Raw genomic sequence first — 18,005 nt, 5'->3', positions numbered from 1 at the left:
TTTTTATTGCAACTCATTGTACTTGGTGTCAAGATACTTAAACAAGGGTCCCAAATCCTTGTTCTCACGAGAATAGAAATGACAGATGAGGCTTTCAAGTGATGGATATTTTCTCATATTTCATAAAACATTGAAAATGTTGAACCTTCCTAAAAGAGTCTTAGAAACACTCATTTGGTAAAAAAAAAAAGAAAAAAAAAAGATATAATGCTTCACGTTTTATTGACTTACTTACATTTTGGTTTTAATAATTTGTTACTTAGGGAGAATACTCCTGGGTCTCTGGATTCCTCATTCAACCTTTCAGTCAACAACTATTTATGGGCACTTGCTTTGAGCAGGCACCTTTCAAGCATTTTCACAGAGCGATTCTGAAAAAGCTCTACCAGGAGCCTTTGGTGCCAGAAAGTGCTTTTCAGTAAAAGGAACTCTTTCATATCTGTGGTAAAGGGTGGGATATAAACAGATAAGGATCAAGAGATTAAAGGGAACTGGATTGAAAAGAAGAGGTACTAGCATTTATTCTTGTGAATTTCGAGAAGAAATGCAGTTCAGTGATCCAAATTCAATGATAACGACTTCGAGGGAAAGAGGAGCTCTGCTATAAAATTCCAAAGAGGGGTCATGTCATTTGCTTGTATTCCATGAACGGCTTAAGTATCCCCTACATTTGTGAGTGGAGATGGGGAAGCTTTGGAATAAAATGGAAATTATTCCAAAGGAGGGAACTCTAAGTGCCTTTATCTTTGGTCCAGCCTAACATAAAGGAACCCACTTCAGTGACCAGTGGCCTTGGAGCCGGAGCCCATCACAGCATCGAGAACAAATATACAGATGCCCTGTTCTGACCAGACTCATCAATGGCTCCTTCCAAAGAAGCAGCCTTTGCTCATTCCCTTTTCTTCACGTGTGAACAATTAGTGTCCAAAGTCTCGTGTATTGTTCAATAGTTCACACTTTTCCCTTTTGGCAGTTACCTAATTTTACTCTCATCTTCTAGAACCAGTCCCCTACAATAGTCTAGATTATAGCTGAGTTTCTTACCTATTTTCTGCTGTCCAGACCCTACTTTTTCTATTATTATTTGTCTTGATTTGCAGTTGTTGGCCAGCTTTAGTTCTTGTCCTGGTGAGTTCTGGAGGTAGAGCTCTTTTCTTCTATGTGAAAAGCAGTACATGAATTTGAGCTGTCCTAGGAACACGGCCATTTCCGGTCATAAGCATCATCACAATGAATGGACTGGATTTTGTGTTCGAGTTGGGTGGATGAAATATTCTCCCACTCAGGAAGAAAGTGCTCAGCAAATTGAAGTAAATGTTCCCTTCCAGGCAGCTCTGCTTTGGTTCCTGAAAGAGCAGTTTATTTCCAATAAAGCACTCATCTAAATGGTGTTCTTGGAAGAGGTTTGACGTTAAAGAGGGCTTTGTATTAAAGGGAGAATGTTTGCAAGCCTTCGGTCAGATCTATTTTTATTATTATTCAATATTTATTAAGTAACAATATTGCTTTAGGAATTTTACAAAGAAAATTAGGCACATCCTTCATTGATCATCCTTCACGCTGAGATATTCCTGCAGCAGAGAAGAGTGAGTGCTCTCTTGTGTACCCTCTTCAGGTGATTGAAGAGATTGAGGAAATGATGCAGAATTCCCCCGACCCTGAAGAGGAAGAGGAGGTCCTGGAAGAGGAGGATGGGGGAGAAACCTCCTCCCAGGCGGACTCGGTCCTCCTGCAGGAGATGCAGGCCTTGACCCAGACCTTCAATAACAACTGGTCCTACGAAGGTGAGGGTCCTAGGGGTGGACTCGTGAAGGATGAACTCAGCTCTGCTGGGTAGGGCATGAGCTTCACGTGCCACTAATAGAGCCTCAGGATCTAGGGAGTTGACGTCACTGTTCTTACTGTATATCAGTAGAGAAGTTCGCATCACAGAGGGTGGGGAGGAGGCAATCGAGCAAAATTAAAATGGTAAAATGAACCAAAGAACAAGTAGAGGAAATCTGAACTCACTATTCCAAATGATGCTTCCCTGGTGGGCTTCCCTGGCAGTCCAGTGGTTAAGACTGCAGTTCCGACACAGGGGGTGTAGGTTCAATTCCTGGTTGGGGCACTATGGTCCCACATGCTGCACAGAGCACCCCCCGAAAACCCCACTTGATACTACCATAAAGTCAATGAAAAAAATCTACAAACAGTGATGATAATAATAGCTTATATATTTAGAGAGCTTTGGAGTGCCAAAGCCTGTTCTAAAGCTTTGTGTGCATAATCTCATTTCATGCCTGTAGCAACCCCATTAGGACTGAGCTAACTGAGTTTCTGGACGAGTAAGTGACTTGTTTGAGGCCATTGTCGGGGAAATATGATTTAAAAATAATATCTCCTCCCCACCCGAGAAACCTTTTCACAGTAAAGGAGAAAGGAAACAATTTTATTATCGAATAAGCATTAAGCCAGAATATGGTGCATATCACAGTTCAATCAGTTCAGCTGTATCCAACTCTGCGACATGAACTGCAGTCTGCCAGGCTTTCCTGTCCATCACCAACTCCTGGAACTTGCTCAGACTCATGTCCACTGAGTTGGTGACGCCTTCCAACCATCTCATCCTCTGTCATCCCTTTCTCCTCCCGCATTCAATCTTTCTCAGCATCAGGGTCTTTTCTAGTGAGTCAGTTCTTTGCATCAGGTGGCCAAAGTATTGGAGCTTCAGCTTCAGCATCAGACCTTCCAATGAATATTCAGCACTAATTTCCTCTAGAATTGACTGGTTTGATCTCCTTATCACAGTCATCCACCAAAGGGCTTGCAAAACCAGAAAAAAATCTCACCTTTACCTACAGGCAATTGCGCACAACCCATTACATTGAGGAAGTTTTGCCATTTGGAGTCAGGTGACGAGTGAGGCCCCTGTTTTGTTTCTTGGTGATGACTTTTCAAAGCAGTGGCTCCCACATCCTTGAGGAAACATTCCTGAGTCCTGAGACTGGCAGGAGGTGTATTTAGCCATGAAAATGAATGACACACATTTGAAAAGGACAGAGAAAGAGATTCTGGAAGAAAAGGAAGGGAGGGGGGAAGTCTCTTCCCTCATTTTCAACAGGGAGAATCAAGCCTCTTTTTTTTTCCCCATCATGTGGCACGTGGGATCTTAGTTCCCCAACCAGGGATTGAATCACACCCCCAACAATGGAGCATGGAGTTTTAACTGCTGAACCACCAACGAAGCCCCAAGCCTCTTATTTTTAATGCATATTTGCCCCTACACCACCTTCAGGTCATAAGGGGTGGAGCCAAAATTTGAAGGCAGGCAGGTTAGCTGCAGAGTCCACACTCTTAATCTGCATATCGTATTAACTCTCTGACACAGGTTTGTAGTAATTATGATCCTGCAAACAAAGAGGCAGATGAAGCGTGAAATTAAAAGATGTAACACCAGTGGCAAAAACGGGTATAAGCTTATCAGTCTGCAGGGATAATGGTAACCATGCTGCCTGAAGGGCCACGTTCCCTGGGAGTGGATTTGCATGGGGGTAGCGGGACTTAACAAACGACAGAGAGGGAAGGCGGGATGGTTAGGGTATAAAAGTCCAAACTCTGATGAGAATAGTAGCGAAAACAGAGGCGTGACCTGAGGGACCGAGTCCTATAAGTAAGACCGTGGCTCCAGAGAGTGGAAGCAGGGCGATGTTAGCAGAAAGAATCTGTTGGGAGCCATGGATTTGGCCCCAGCACTGCATTCACAGCGGCTCCAATCAGGCCATTCTCCGCCACACAAAGGTCCCATACAGAGAACTGCTCAGTGAAAGACTGGGGAAAACAGCTGAAACGCAGAGTTAAATGGCAAAAACAGAAGGAGGAGGACAACTCCAAAGAGTGAATTGAAGGAGAAGGTTGAAGTAAGTCAGCAAATACCCCGGGCAGAGCAGGGAACGCAAAGAGAGAGGAGAATGGATTCTGATGTAGAAGAAACAAAAGATGCCATTAGAAAGGAATACATTCGAAAAGATGCTCCCGGATCTACTTTAAATGAAGAAGTCTGAGGGGATAAGAATTTAAAATAAAGTGATCTGTGTTCTGTTCTCCCAGGTTCCTTTTTCTTTTCTCTAACAGTAGCAGTAGACTCGGTGCCAACAGGCCAGGCTTCATTTTCCCATGCGTGTTGCCTGTCTTTGCATGTCTCACGTATTTTTGGACACGTATGTTGTGACGCAGGACAGTCAGTGTAGAGAGGCCTCAGATGACTCTGCCTGTTTTGCTGTTGGCTCTGTCTTGATCAGGTCTTGGGAACAGACACCACCTCTCTATTGCTCTTCGACAAAGATGTCAAAATCTTCATGTCCCCCTCTCCCAATTCTTGACCCATTTCACGTGAGAAATATTATATGTGCTCAGTCGCTCAGTCGTGTCCGACTTTCTACGGCCCCATAGACAGTAGCCCGGCAGACTCCTCTATCCGTGGAATTTTCCAGGCAAGAATACCAGAGTGAGTTGCCATTTTCTACTCCAGGGGATCTTCCTCACCCAGGGGTCAAACCAGCCTCTCTTGTGTCTCCTGCATTGGCAGGTGGATTCTTTACCACTGGCACCATCTAGGAAGCCTGAGGAATATTATAGAGACAGAGGAAAACTAGGGAGACCAATCAAGTGATCAAATGTCACATGTGTGTCCACCTGCATTTTTGTGGACAGAGTCCACAGGTCTCCCCCGGGGTTGGTTTTTCTCTCCCCTTTGTTTTCCCGAGATGATGTTTTCTTTCACAGTCCATAACTGGTCCTCCCCTCTGGCATGTGCCTGAATCGTGCAGGTCCTTCCGGGCCCCGGGAGCCTCTCCCGTGGGCTGGAGGCAGTGACCCTGCAGGATGGTCTTCCCCTGCAGGCCTGAGGCACATGTCTGGGTCTGAGCTGATGGAGCTCCTGGATCAAGTAGAGGGAGCCATCCGAGACTTCTCGGAGGAGCTGGTGCAGCAGCTGGCCCGCCGGGATGAGCTGGAATTCGAGAAGGAAGTGAAGAACTCCTTCATCACGGTGCTCATTGAGGTGCAGAACAAGCAGAAGGAGCAGCGAGAACTGATGAAGAAGAGGCGGAAAGAGAAAGGGCTGAGCCTGCAGAGCAGCCGGATAGACAAGGGAAGCCAGATGCCTCTCAAGGTAAGAGGACAGCCCGGCACGAGGACCAGAGGTGTCCAGCTTCTGGGGTCCCCATTGCGGGTCCCGGGACCAGACCAGCTGTGGCCCCAGACAGACCTGTCCTGAGCCATGACTGGGCAGGAACCCCTGGCAGACAGTGAGGCCACAAGAGGGAGAAGAGCCCACCCATCTCCTCTGTGCCCCCAGAGGATGCCTGGTCTAACTGAAGGAGACAGGCTGTAACTCTAGAAGAGAAATAAGTACAGCTATGTGCTTTAATAGGCAAGACTCTAGGAAGTGGGGTGACGGTATTTAAGACTGAGTGGAGTTGTGCCCTGGGACTCTGGGTTCAGAGTCCCTGTTACCAGCAATTTATAGTTCTGACTCATCTCTATAGGAGGTCATTGGGGTGTTTCAGGATTGAAAATTATGACACCTTGTTATAGTGACCAGATTCTTCCAACCAGTGGTTTTCAATCAGGAGGCTCAGCAGAATCATCTAAGGAGATTTCTCAAAATACCTATTCCTGAGTTCTCCCCGAGAGCTACTGAATGGGGCCTCGGGCATGTGCATTTTGGAGAAAGCTTCCTGGATGGGGACAAGTGCTTCACATCCATCCTTCCCAATGACTAGGCATTTTGTTTTCTTCCCTGAGACATTTTCATCGTCATCTGTCCAAGTTTCCCTGTGCTGCTTTATTTTTCTATTTACATACAGAGGCTGAAATGAGGAAATCCAGGAGTACCTGGGAGAGGTGGGGGGGGTGGGGCTGGGGTTGGGTCTTATCACCCAAGGGACTTACTCAGATAAGAGACTTTGAGATGCTGCTATTTCTTCTTGCAAAGCACAGGCTGAGGTGCTTTGCAAAAATTTTGGCCCAGGTCTTTACTTTCTAGATATAAAACCCCAGGGCCCTGATCTGGGATGGTGTAGAAACTGACAGGTCTGGGTAGCTTAGGGAAGACTTGCCCTTCTGAGTCTCGCTGTCCTCCCCCAGCGCTTCAGCATGGAAGGCATCTCCAACATCCTGCAGAGTGGCATCCGCCAGACTTTCGGCCCCTCGGGAAGTGATAAGCAGGTACGGCCTGTCTCTCTGCTCCCAGTTTCCTTCCCAGGCTCTTGCCACTCGGTCTCCTCAACAGAGTGGGGGATGGGGATACACTAGAATTATCCCAGCATGGGGGAAGATTGAGGGCGTGGGAGGATGTCCTAACAATTTCTTCCATTAGGGTCTTCCATTCGAAGGAGAAGCAGAATGTGTCTTTTTAAAGGCAAATCGTTTTTTGAACTTTTGTATTAGAGGCCATGGTGAAAACTCAACACTCCTTGTAGACCTGTGAGTTCAGTTGCTTTCAGAACAAAATGCGTTAAGGGAGAACCTGCTTCATGAAAGATGCTGTCCAAGAGCTTAATTAGCTTTACCACACTGGGCTTCCCTGGTGGCTCAGTGGTAAAGAATCTTCCTGCAATGCAGGAGTCACAAGAGATCAAGAGATGCAGGTTTGATCCCTGTGTTGGGAAGATCCCCTGGAGGAGAACATGGCAACCTACTCCATATTCTTGCTTGGGAAATCCCGTGGACAGAGGAGCCTGGCGGGCTAAAGTCTGTAGGGTTGCACAGAGTCAGACACGACTGAAGCAACTTAGCAAGCACACTGGCCTCCTAGCGGAGCCAGTCCCACCAAGACTGCCTCTTCAGCTGCCTTGCTGACTGTAACCCACACTGCGGGGTCTCCAGTTTGGCTTCACTTAATCAATTACTTCCCTGAGAAATGGTTTGCATTTCTGGCTATCTGGTGCCTGCCATGTGCTGAGCTCTGTTGCTAGGCCCCCAAGCAGTACAGAGATGAATGAGTCCTGGTCCTGCCCTCATGGAGTGCATAGTCTAACAGAGAAAGTTGGTATGTCCAAAGACATCTTTGAGATCGTGCACAAAACTGTATGTTTTAGGCCTATTTGTGACTGAATCCTAAGTATTCGATTCTGGAGCTACAGGCTGGGAAGAGATTGTTGTTGTTGTTGTTCAGTCGCTCAGTCGTGTCTGACTCTTTGCGACCCCATGCACTGCAGCATACCAGTCTTCCCTGTCCTTCACTGTCTCCTGGAGCTCTCCCTGGAAGAGATTTTATGAACATGTAACTTGGTCCCCTGAGTTCACAGAGGTAGAACGAAGGCTCAGAGAGATTAGGCAATTTCCCCCAGGCCACACTGCTAGTGGCAAGGCCACGGCTAAAACACAAGCCTCGTGCTTTAGAGCTTTTCTCAATCATGATGTCAGGCTCCCTCAGGACCTTCCAGGTCCCTCTGGCCAGTGCTTTTGGATAGCCCCCTGGGCAGTAAGATGATTTTGTTGTAGGAGCACCTCATCTCCACCAGAGGGAGCAAAACCAACATCCCAGATCCTGGGCGGGGTTGAGGTTTTCTCACTAGTCATTTTGACAAAAGAGAAAGCATTCATTCTCTAGTTACATTGCAGAGGAGAAGAAAATATCATACGCCCGTAAAATGTTCTCTGCTTTTAACCTGGAGGACCAAAAGCTCACCAGTATTCCTAAATAAATAAAAAGTTTCTAGTGTTAAAAGAAGACTTTGTTAGTTGGAGGGACCCTTCTCCTGGCTAATATGATCAAGTCTTATTTTGGTGGGAGGGAATTGTACTTTCTTTTTTATTTTTTTAAATTACGAAAGTATGGTAACATATTTACAGGCGACCTGGAAAATACAGAACAAAGTTATATATACTACTACTACTACTAAGTCGCTTCAGTCGTGTCTGACTCTATGTGACCCCAGAGATGGCAGCCCACCAGGCTCCCCCATTCCTGGGATTCTCCAGGCAAGAACACTGGAGTGGGTTGCCATTTCGTTCTCCAGTGCATAAAAGTGAAAAGTGAAAGTGAAGTTGCTGAGTCATGTCCGACTCCCTAGCAACCCCATGGACTGCAGCCTTCCAGGCTCCTCCGTCCATGGGATTTTCCAGGCAAGAGTACTGGAGTGGGTTGCCATTGCCTTCTCTGAAGTTACATATAGTTCCACTATATATTATAATTATTTTTTAAGTAGATAAATTCAGATTTTTAGTTGGAGTTTCAATATCAAACTCTCAAAAATTAATAGAATAAATAGACAGAAAAGTAGAAGGATATAGTAGACATGAAAAGCACCATGAACCAAAATATGGGGGTTATTTTCAAATATCTTTTGATATTGATTTCTAACATCCCATGATGATAGAAAAGACTCTGTTGATTTCAATACCTTTAGACCATGGCATTTTTGCACTCTGCTTTATGTCCCCAGATATGTTCCAGTGTCTCCTGGTTCATAGTCTATGGGAACTCAGAATTTGTATCCTACTGTTTTGTGAGAATTGTATAAATCTTAATTATGATAAAGTCTTCCTTTAAGAGACATTTTCCAAAGATGGGGGGAAATCCTGAAACAATGGTGTGCACATTGTCATGTATGTTGTTGAGAACATCAGATTTGATGGAGCGCGTGTTTTTTAGAGAAAAACCCAGTTCCTGTGCAAGTTGTCGACCCCTATCTCGGCCCCGGGAATGGGGCTTCTGTCTCACGTGCAGCATGCCCTGTTTGTCTCCTAGTACCTGAACACAGTCATCCCTTACGAGAAGAAGGCCTCGCCCCCGTCAGTGGAAGACCTCCAGATGCTGACTAACAGTGAGTTCCTCCCATTCTCAGCCAGATCAATTGCTCATTTCTGTCCCTCTTGCCCTGTGAGTTATACCCTTGGTGTCTCAGGTCTGAGGTTTCCCCAGGGCAATTTCTTTTTTATTTTTGTTACTATTATTATTTTTAATTGGAAGATAATTGCTTTAAAATGTATTGGTTTCTACCATGCAACAATGTGAATAACTCATAACTATATATGTGTGTGTGTGTGTGTGTGTGTATATATATCCTCTCCTTCCTGAGTTTCCCTCCCATCCCCACCTTTAACTTTTATTTTATATTGGAATACAGTTGATTAACAATATTGTGTTAATTTCAAATATACAACAGAGTGATTGAGTTATTCATGTACATGCATCTGTTCTTTTTCAAATTCTTTTCCCAGTTAGGTTGTTACAGAATATTGAGCAGAGTTCCCTGTGCTATACAATAGGACCTTGTTGGTTATCTATTTTAAATATCTATTTTAAATATAGTGCAGTTTCAATGGATCAAAATGTGCTCCACACCATTGCATCATGTCCCCTCCATGGGACAGAATTAAAGAGCTCTTCAGTGATACTAGGAGCTGCTTTGTCTTTTCCTGGTTCCTGGAAGGGAAGAGACTTGCCAGAAAAGACAAGCTGATGGAGGAGGTTGAGCAGGGGAACTTTCTGTGGTTCACCCACAGGTCTCAAGGCCGTGTGCTCTCCGCCTTGCCTGCAGTTTGAGGTTGCCTTGTGTTCCCAAAGCAGGGAGCTCCTTCTAAGGGACTGACTGTATTTAATGAGAAGCAAGGTTTCTTGGGTGGGGTAAGGCTGATGGGAGAGAATAGATTCTGGTTTTCCTCCCAGGCCCTGACTCTATTGTCAAGTAATATTAGCAAGCATTCAGAGCGGTTGGGGAAAACAGCCTGTGATGGAGAGCCTTTTTAGGCAAAATCTCTCGATACCCATCAGACACTACAGCCCCCAGAGGGCTGGGGCCACAGGGTATTAGCCATCAGTGCCAGCTTGATTTTTTAGGAAGAGAAAAATCCTAGGCTGAGATGTGAGGAAGAGCTCAGTAAATCACAAGGCCATCCATCACCCTGGCAACCGTGCTCTGCATTGAGTAACACACTAACGGGATGCCCGCCGTTGCTGTGCTGCCTCAGAGGGAATGGGCCGCCGTAGGGCTTTTTGATGCCTAAGGGGAGGGAAGGGGGTCTTCATCTATTTGGCTGAAGAAGATAGATACCTCCTGGGCCCATTGCTTAAGGTGTCCAAAGATTTCATTTTTATCATTTTGGAGAACGAAAGAAGACATTTCTGATAAATGGAAATCTTGCCTCCATCAATAGACACCACGTCCTTGAGAACCTGGAAGTTTAAATTCAAAGTGCATCAGCTTCCTCTTAACTCATCTGAAGCTCTTTTATTTGCATAAATATGCACTAAGATTTTTTTTAATGGGAGCAGATAGAAATGAGCTGACATTTATAGGTGTTGGTGTTTTCACAAGCAGCAAGCATTTGGAAAATAATTTGGACAAATTATGAAGGTTGATATATGTAGAGCACTCTATCATGCTGTTTTTTGAAAAATAAAGAGCTATAAATTTATTACAGATCCCCATTCAGAAATTTAGTGTGAAATCCTTTCATTTTAATCAAGAAACAGTGGTTTGTGTACACTTTGAAGTTCATTTAAAAAATTAGGGCTAGAGTATATCCATCATTTAGAATACTTTGGAAACAGAAATGTGAATAAAGGAAAATAAATAGCTTCTTCCTCCCTTCACTGTGGTTACTATATGGTGTTTTTCAAGCATAGTATTTTATGTCTTTCCCATATAGTTGGGATTACACAGACTATTAAATTTCATATCATGATTTTAGTCACATCAGTTAACATTTGGTTAACATTCTTTTTATGGCTCTCTCTTCTGTCGTATAGACATACCACATTCCAATATTTTATTCTTTTTAAAAAAAGCTGCCAACTTCCCTGAATACCAACTTCCCTGTATGTTATGAGAGCTCTCTTTTTTGGCACATCTGTGTATGGGTTTGTAAACAGTAATTCTTCTTTTCCCAGCTCCTGAGTCAAGAACATAAGCCCAAGACTGACTCTGGGGACTGGACAATTCTTATAAATTTTGGATTTTGGAGACCACCTGAGTCACATGTTGGCTGGGCTGAGTGCAATTATTGTATTTTTATTGCTATCTTCTTGGTGGGCAGCATTTATTTTAGTCTTCGCATGCCCAGCTGCAACGTATTTTCAGCCTGTTATGTTGAAATGAATCCATGTCTAAAAATACAGAAGAAAGAAAACAAACCATCGCCTGAATGGCCTGAGGTCCACTCTTTTTCTGGGCCTGGCCATGGACTCATGCCAACGTCAGCCTCTGTTTCTTACCCGCTCCTGAGTTTTGGAGTCAAGTGGGCTTCCCTGGTGGCTCAGATGGTAAAGAATCCGCCTTCAGTGTGGGAACCCTGGGTTTGATCCCTGGGTTGGAAAGATCCCCTGGAAAAGAGAGCGGCTACCCACTCCAGTATTCTGGCCTAGAAAATTCCATGGACAGAGGAGCCTGGCAGGCTACAGTCCATAGGGTCGCAAAGTGTCGGACACGACTGAGCGACTTTCACTTTCCATGATGCTGATTTGCAGCTTGTTAAGGTAATCAATGGAGAATAGGACCTCGGAATGGACTGGAAAGTCTCTCGATTGTCAAGTTGCCTCCTGACCTCAGTCATCAGGGCCAGTTGATCTTCAGTGTTTTCTTCACTTGCCAAAAGCAATACATGTACACACTGCTATATTTAAAATGGATAACTAACAAGGACCTACTGTACAGCCCAGGGAACTCTGCTCAATGTTTTGTGGCAGCCTGGATGGGAGGGGAGATTGGGGGAGAATGGATACAGGTATATATATGGCTGAGTCCCTTCCCTGTCCGTCTGAAACTATCACATTACACTGATAACTGGCTATACCCCAATATAAAATAAAAAAGTTAAAAAAATGAAATTAAGTGCAAAGATTATTGTATCCAGTGGAAAAAAAGAGTAATACATGTTCATGGAAAAAATCTGGACCTTATAGCAATACGATACTGAAGAGAACATGACCTGGGGCCTCATACTCAGAGGTAACTGCTTTTAAGTTTCATGCACATTCTTCCAGATTTTTTTCTATGAATATTAACATTTATTATTTACTCTTTTAAAATTAATATATTAAGTTCCACAACCTCCTTTCTTCATTGATAAGTATGTCTTGTATACATACACATCTATCTTTTTTTATGAAGCTGTTTGAGATGGCATAGATAGCATATACCAGAGTTTACTTAAGGCCTCTATTGATGATGAAATCTCTTGTTGGATACTCCCATCCCTTCCCTCATTTTTTGATAGTATAAACAAGGTCCAGATATTAATTTTTTTGAAGGATTTTTTACAGCACTGATTTCTGCATCATGAATAATGAATATGAGAAGGTACTTCTTAGTTTAATAACAGAAAAATCTGTTCTATGAAAAACCTTAAGTTTTAATCACTTTCCTGTTGTTCGCTTCATATGTGGTTCATATCCCTTTTCAACAAAAAGTCTGTAAGCTCCTTGAAGGTCATCAGTACTTTTGCATTTCCACAAATTCTAGTGCTGTACTGGGCATAAAGTAGAAGATATTTGTTGAATTAAATTCATTTGCTCTTAACAAACTGGAGATGAGAACTTTCCTAATAATATCTGTATGAATAGGATGTCTTTAAAGACAGATTTGTCAGAGTTTCAGCAGTGTGACAGCTGTTATTCTTAACATTTGGATTGCATCTGAAAGTTGATTCCTTTTTTAAATTGCTTTATTTATTTTTATGATCATTAAAGACACATAATTCATAGGTGATGGGGAAATTACAGATGAGCACATGCCTACAAAAAGGAAAGACTAAAAGAAAAAGAGAAATAAGAGAAAAGAGGACGTCAACTCATCAGTAGGGCTACCCTGATCCTTTTGGTGGCTTCTCCTTCACCAGCAGGTGAATGCTGGCTCTTGACAGAGGCTTCTAGACTTTGCTCAACACTCAGCAAGTGTCTGATTTCCTTGACTTCTCTCTCACTGTCTTTGGGTTGGTGGACTGTCTGGCCCAGAAGTGAGCTTATGTGTCCTGATTCGTCTTGACTCTTCTCTCTCCCCTCCCACAGTTCTCTTTGCCATGAAGGAGGATAATGAGAAGGTTCCCACTTTGCTGACGGACTACATTTTAAAAGGTAAGAGCAGCCCAGGTCTCTGGGAGCAGAAGTGACCTCCGGGGCTCCCCTCCCCCAGGACTCTTGTCGGCTGGACGCACAGAGCCCACACTGTGGGCCTCCCAGAGCCTCCACACTGGGCCAGACCAGGCAGGGCCGGGGAGCTCCGTGGACGACTGTGAGCGGGCCCTTGCCTTTGGATGTTGCTAGGAGGCCTGAGGAGGACATTCCATCACCCCCGAGTCACCAGCGCAACTCCACACAAAGAGCAGCCAAACCAGTACAAAAGGCTTATTGTTAAAGTTCTGTGGCGCTTGGGCTGTTTAGTTGGCAAAAACAAAGCCTCAGGATACCTTTAACAATCTCAACTACTTGAAAGGCAGCAAACTAGGGACATGATTAGCTACATCCTTTTATAGCTATTTCTTGTTTCATCTTTCATTGTGGATGATAGTTTTTTGTTTCATCTTTCATTTAACATATGCAGAAGTAGAGCAAATGGTGTAGTGCAGCAGTACCCAGCGTTTTTGGCACCAGAGACAAGTTTTGTGGAAGACAGTTTTTCCAGGGGGAGGGGAAGGGGATGGTTTGGGGATGATGCAGGTGCATTGCATTTATTGGACACATTATCTCTATTATTATTACATCAGCTCCACCTCAGATCATCAGGCGTTAGATCCTGGAGGTTGGAGACCCCTGGATAGTGAACCGTCACGTGCTTAGCGTGTGGCTTTAAAAATTATTAACTCCTGGCTGATCTAGTTTCATTTATAACCATACCCAGCTTCTCCCCTCCATATTATTTTGAAGCAAATACCAACCATTATATCTTTTTTCATCCATAAGTATTTCAGTATGTATTTCTAAAACATGATCACAAGATCATGATCACAGCTAGAAAAATACAACATTTTAAAGTATCTTTGAGGGACTTCCTTGGTGGTTCAGTGGTTAAGACTCCACACTTCCACTGCAGGGGGCAAGAGTTCAATCTCTGGTTGGGGAACTAAGATCCCTCATGCCATGTACATTGGCCCCACCCCCCACCCCCACCGTCCCAAAGTATCTTTGACTCTTCAACCAGTGTTCAGATTTCCCTGTAATATTTTTTCAGTTTATTTCTTTGAATTAGGATCCAAAGAAGTTCCATACGTTACAATTTCATAATGTTTCTCTTAAATCTCTTCATTTTATTTATTTGACTGCACCGTGTTTTATTTGCAGAATGTGGACTCTCTAGCTCCTGCATGTGGGATCTAGTTCCCTGACCAGGGATGGAACCTGGGCCCCTGCATTGGGAGTGCATAGCCTTAGCCACTGGACCACCAAGGATGTCTTTTAAATCTCTATTAATATATATTCCCTGGTGGCTCAGATGGTAAAGCGTCTGTCTACAATGCAGGAGACCCGGGTTTGATCCCTGGGTCGGGAAGATCCCCTGGAGAAGGAAATGGCAATCCACTCCAGTACTATTGCCTGTAAAATCCCATGGACAGAGGAGCCTGGTAGGCTACAGTCCATAGGGTCGCAAAGAGTCGACTTCACTTTCACTTTAATATATATACAGTTTCCCCTTTCCTTCATCTCTCACATCCTTTGAATTTTATTTCATGAAAAAACCAAGTGATTCAATCCATAGAATTTCCTTATTCTGGCTTTTCCTTGTTAGTTTCGTCCTCGTGGTTTCATTTAATATGTTCTTCCGCCTTTTGCACTTCCTGTTGTCCAGCGGAGCCAGAGGGCTGAACACATTCAGAGCATCCACACCAGACCGGACCGGGCAGGGCCAGGGGACTCAGTACACTAGCATCCACAGTTTTTTGGAAAGCATTAGTTTATCAGTGGTTGAGAACTTCCATTAAGAGACAGCTACCATCTGGTTGTCTTTCTTTTGGGGGATGTTAATATCTATATTAGTGTGCTCAGGCTGATAAAACAGAATACCACTGGGTGGCTATAACATCAGAAATTAATTTTCTCACAGTTCTGGAGAGTAGAAGTCCATGATTAAGGGGCCAGTAAATCGGGTTTCTAGTGAGGGTTCTCTTCTCAGCTTGCAAGCAGCTACCTTCTTGCTATGTCCTCACATGGCCTTTCTTCTGTTGATGAGAGAGTGCCAGAGCCTCTGTGCTTCTTCTTACAAGGACACTAATCCTAGCAGATCAGCACCCCACCCACATGACCTCATTTTAACCTTTCTTTCTCAGAGGCTCCATCTCCACGTATACCCGGGGGTTAGGGCTTCACCATGAATTCTTGGGTTGGGGACACAAACGTCGACTCTGTAACACTTTCCACTGGCTGTCATTCATAGTCCAGATCCTTTTTCTCGTTAGATTTTGCTCCACAGGCGCAGACAACCTTAGGTGCAGTTTCTGAAGGCTTGTAGACCTCAGTTTAGAACCTCTGAGCTGTACTGTTCTGTAAGGATCAGAAAGATGAATCTTAAATTTCTGCAGGATGGATTTAGGAAGAACTCAACATTAGGAAGAACTTCTGGCTCTTAAAGATTTTAAAAGAGCATCCCGTTTCTCAGAGGAGGTTTGTGGAAATGGGTTCTATAAGTCTGGGAGCCCAGGGGCTAGACTTTACCCCTCACGATCAGCTGAAATGTCAGTGAATGTATAAAACTAGTTAACATTTATGAGCACTTTCTGTTTGCCTCTGAGCAACGCTGTGGGCTGGGCAGAGGCACAGGCTACTGTATACATGAAGAAAAACAGACACAGGTTATTTCCCGAAGGTTGTGGTTAATAACAGCCAGACCCGGGATTTGAACCAAGGCGGCTGGACAGCAGAGAAGACCCACTTCATCACTACACTGAACCACCAGCCATCAGTGGCTCATTCTCCTTCTGGAAGGAAAACACGTGATTGCCATCCTTCCCTGGTTCTAAGGGGGCGGGTGGTTCTCTGCTCAGGACACTGGCAAGAGGTCAGGGCCACCCTGGGCCGGGAGGTCCGGCCCCACACTTGCTCTGACATGCCCTCTCTCTTCTCTTTCCAGTGCTCTGTCCCACCTAACCTTGCCCTTGGGAGCAGCCTTGCTGCGGAGGTCACCGAGCAAGAGTCATCCCACCGCAGGGACTGCATGACACCGCGTAGCCTCCGCCGTGTATTTAAACGTGTATAGCTTAACCCGGATTAAACATGAGCAAACGCGCGGGGTCCTTTGCTGTTGGCTTCTAGTCCTAGTAACCATTGGATGCATGACTGTCGGGCAGGGCTGGTGACGTCGCCTCTTCTCCGCCCGTGTTGGAGGGAGGCAGATGCTGTCACCGCTCATGATGTAGTCTGGCTCCAGCCCTCAAAAACAGCTTCCACTCTAAGACTAATTTTGAAATAAACCTTCATTTAATTAGTATGCTTCATGTGCTTTGGCGTGTGGTGTCCCTCGGTGCTCTGGTACAAACCTCCAGAGAAAGGACGTGTCGCTGCCTCCACGCAAGGCTCCTGGGCACGGCAGCGGTGGGGTGTTAGGGGATGGGGTGGTACCTGTTGTGACCTTTGGTGGGTTCTGGTGGCGCTGCCATTGTCCACACAGGGAGGAGGCCATCCACAGACTCCTAAGATCTTGTTGCTTGACAGTTCCAGATGGGGCCACACAAGGTGTGGTAGGAAGGACTGGCTGGGGAGGAGACTGGGAAGTTAGCAGCTGGAAAGTGAGGCTTAGGGGTAACAGGGCGGCTCTAGTGCCTCCTGTTGGGATGGCCGGGTCGACACCCTGAGGTCTGAGGGCTGGACGGCTGAGCTCCGCTGGGCTCTCTCGGTGTGGGGGCTGCGGCTGCTTTCCTGACCGCCCCTTCTGACCCCTGGTGGCCTCTGGCTGTCTGTGTCCTCCCCACCTCCCCGAGGCCCTCGCCTCCCACATGCTGTCCCCGGCATTGGTGACAGGCAGCTGCAACCAGCCAGCAGGTGAAAGCTGTCCGTGTGTCTGGAAGGGGCTCCGCTTTGGCACAACCTGAACTGTCTTGGCTTCCATCTTCTGGCTTGAATGGCATTCATTCTGCGGATTCTCCCAGTCCCATCTTTAAAAAAAAAATCTATTTTTTTTCTTGTGGTAAAAGTCATGTCATATAAAACCTGCTATTTTAACCATATTGAACTTACAGTTCAGTGGCACTAAGTACATTCATCTTGTTGTGTGACTCTTACCACCATCGTCCAACTCCCCAGTTTTTTCACCTTCCTAAACTGAAATTGTCCCCATTAAACACGAACTCCTCATTCCCTTCCTCCTTCCCAACCCCTGCCCCCTGGCTTCTACCAGTGTACTTTCTGACTCCATGAATTTGACTATTCAAGGTACTGCATATAAGTGGAATCAGTGTTTGCACCTAATATATATCGGAATGCATTTTTAAGGTTAACTTAATATATGTGCTACAAACAGGACTTTTACCCCCCATGCTATACAGTAGGTCCTTACCAGCCATCCACTTCATACATAGCAGTGTATATATGTCAATCCCAACCTCCCAGTCCATCCCAACCCTTCTCCCCCGTCGGTGTCCATACATTTGTTCTCTACATCTGAGTCTCTATTTCTGCTTTGCAATGGATTGGTTCATCTGCACTGTTTTTTCTAGATTCCACATGTATGCGTTAATGTACGATACTTGTTTTCTCTTTCTGACTTACTTCTCTCTGTATGACAGTCTCTAGGTCCATCCACCTCTCTGCAAATTGCACAATTTCGTTTCTGTCTTAAAAACTTTTCTCAAGTACTTGCTATGTACCTGCCACTGTCATAATCACCTCGAAATCATCTTGCGTCTCAGCATTGCCCTGATAGACGGACGAGGACACCAAGAAGCAGAGACGCTCAAAGCGGTGGAGTCAGCTTGGCGCTTTGCCTCTTGCGCACCTAGATCTCCACGCCTCCTTAGGACTCTGGTGTTTGTGTGCCACACGGAAAGCTGTGCTTCGTCCCACGGGCAGCTCCCTAGAAGGTCACAGATGG

At 45.0% G+C, this 18,005-nt stretch overlaps 1 protein-coding gene across 3 annotated transcripts in view; it reads left to right on the top strand.

Moving 5' to 3' along the window:
• The window catches only part of FEZ1 (fasciculation and elongation protein zeta 1), a 42,935-nt gene extending 26,531 nt beyond the window's left edge, over positions 1–16,404 (top strand). For all 3 annotated transcript variants that reach the window (XM_070365102.1, XM_070365100.1, XM_070365101.1), the window contains exons 5-10: positions 1,616–1,784; positions 4,881–5,152; positions 6,130–6,210; positions 8,738–8,813; positions 12,998–13,063; positions 16,050–16,404. In XM_070365102.1, the coding sequence (XP_070221203.1) occupies positions 1,616–1,784; positions 4,881–5,152; positions 6,130–6,210; positions 8,738–8,813; positions 12,998–13,063; positions 16,050–16,066 (681 nt within the window). In that variant the 3' untranslated portion in view covers positions 16,067–16,404. The remainder of the gene's footprint in view (positions 1–1,615; positions 1,785–4,880; positions 5,153–6,129; positions 6,211–8,737; positions 8,814–12,997; positions 13,064–16,049) is intronic.
• The last annotated feature ends 1,601 nt before the right edge of the window (positions 16,405–18,005 follow it).

The sequence above is a fragment of the Bos mutus genome, chromosome 29 (genome assembly GCF_027580195.1).
Source record: "Bos mutus isolate GX-2022 chromosome 29, NWIPB_WYAK_1.1, whole genome shotgun sequence".
NCBI lineage: Eukaryota > Metazoa > Chordata > Mammalia > Artiodactyla > Bovidae > Bos > Bos mutus.
This window is presented reverse-complemented; position numbering and strand designations above follow the sequence as displayed.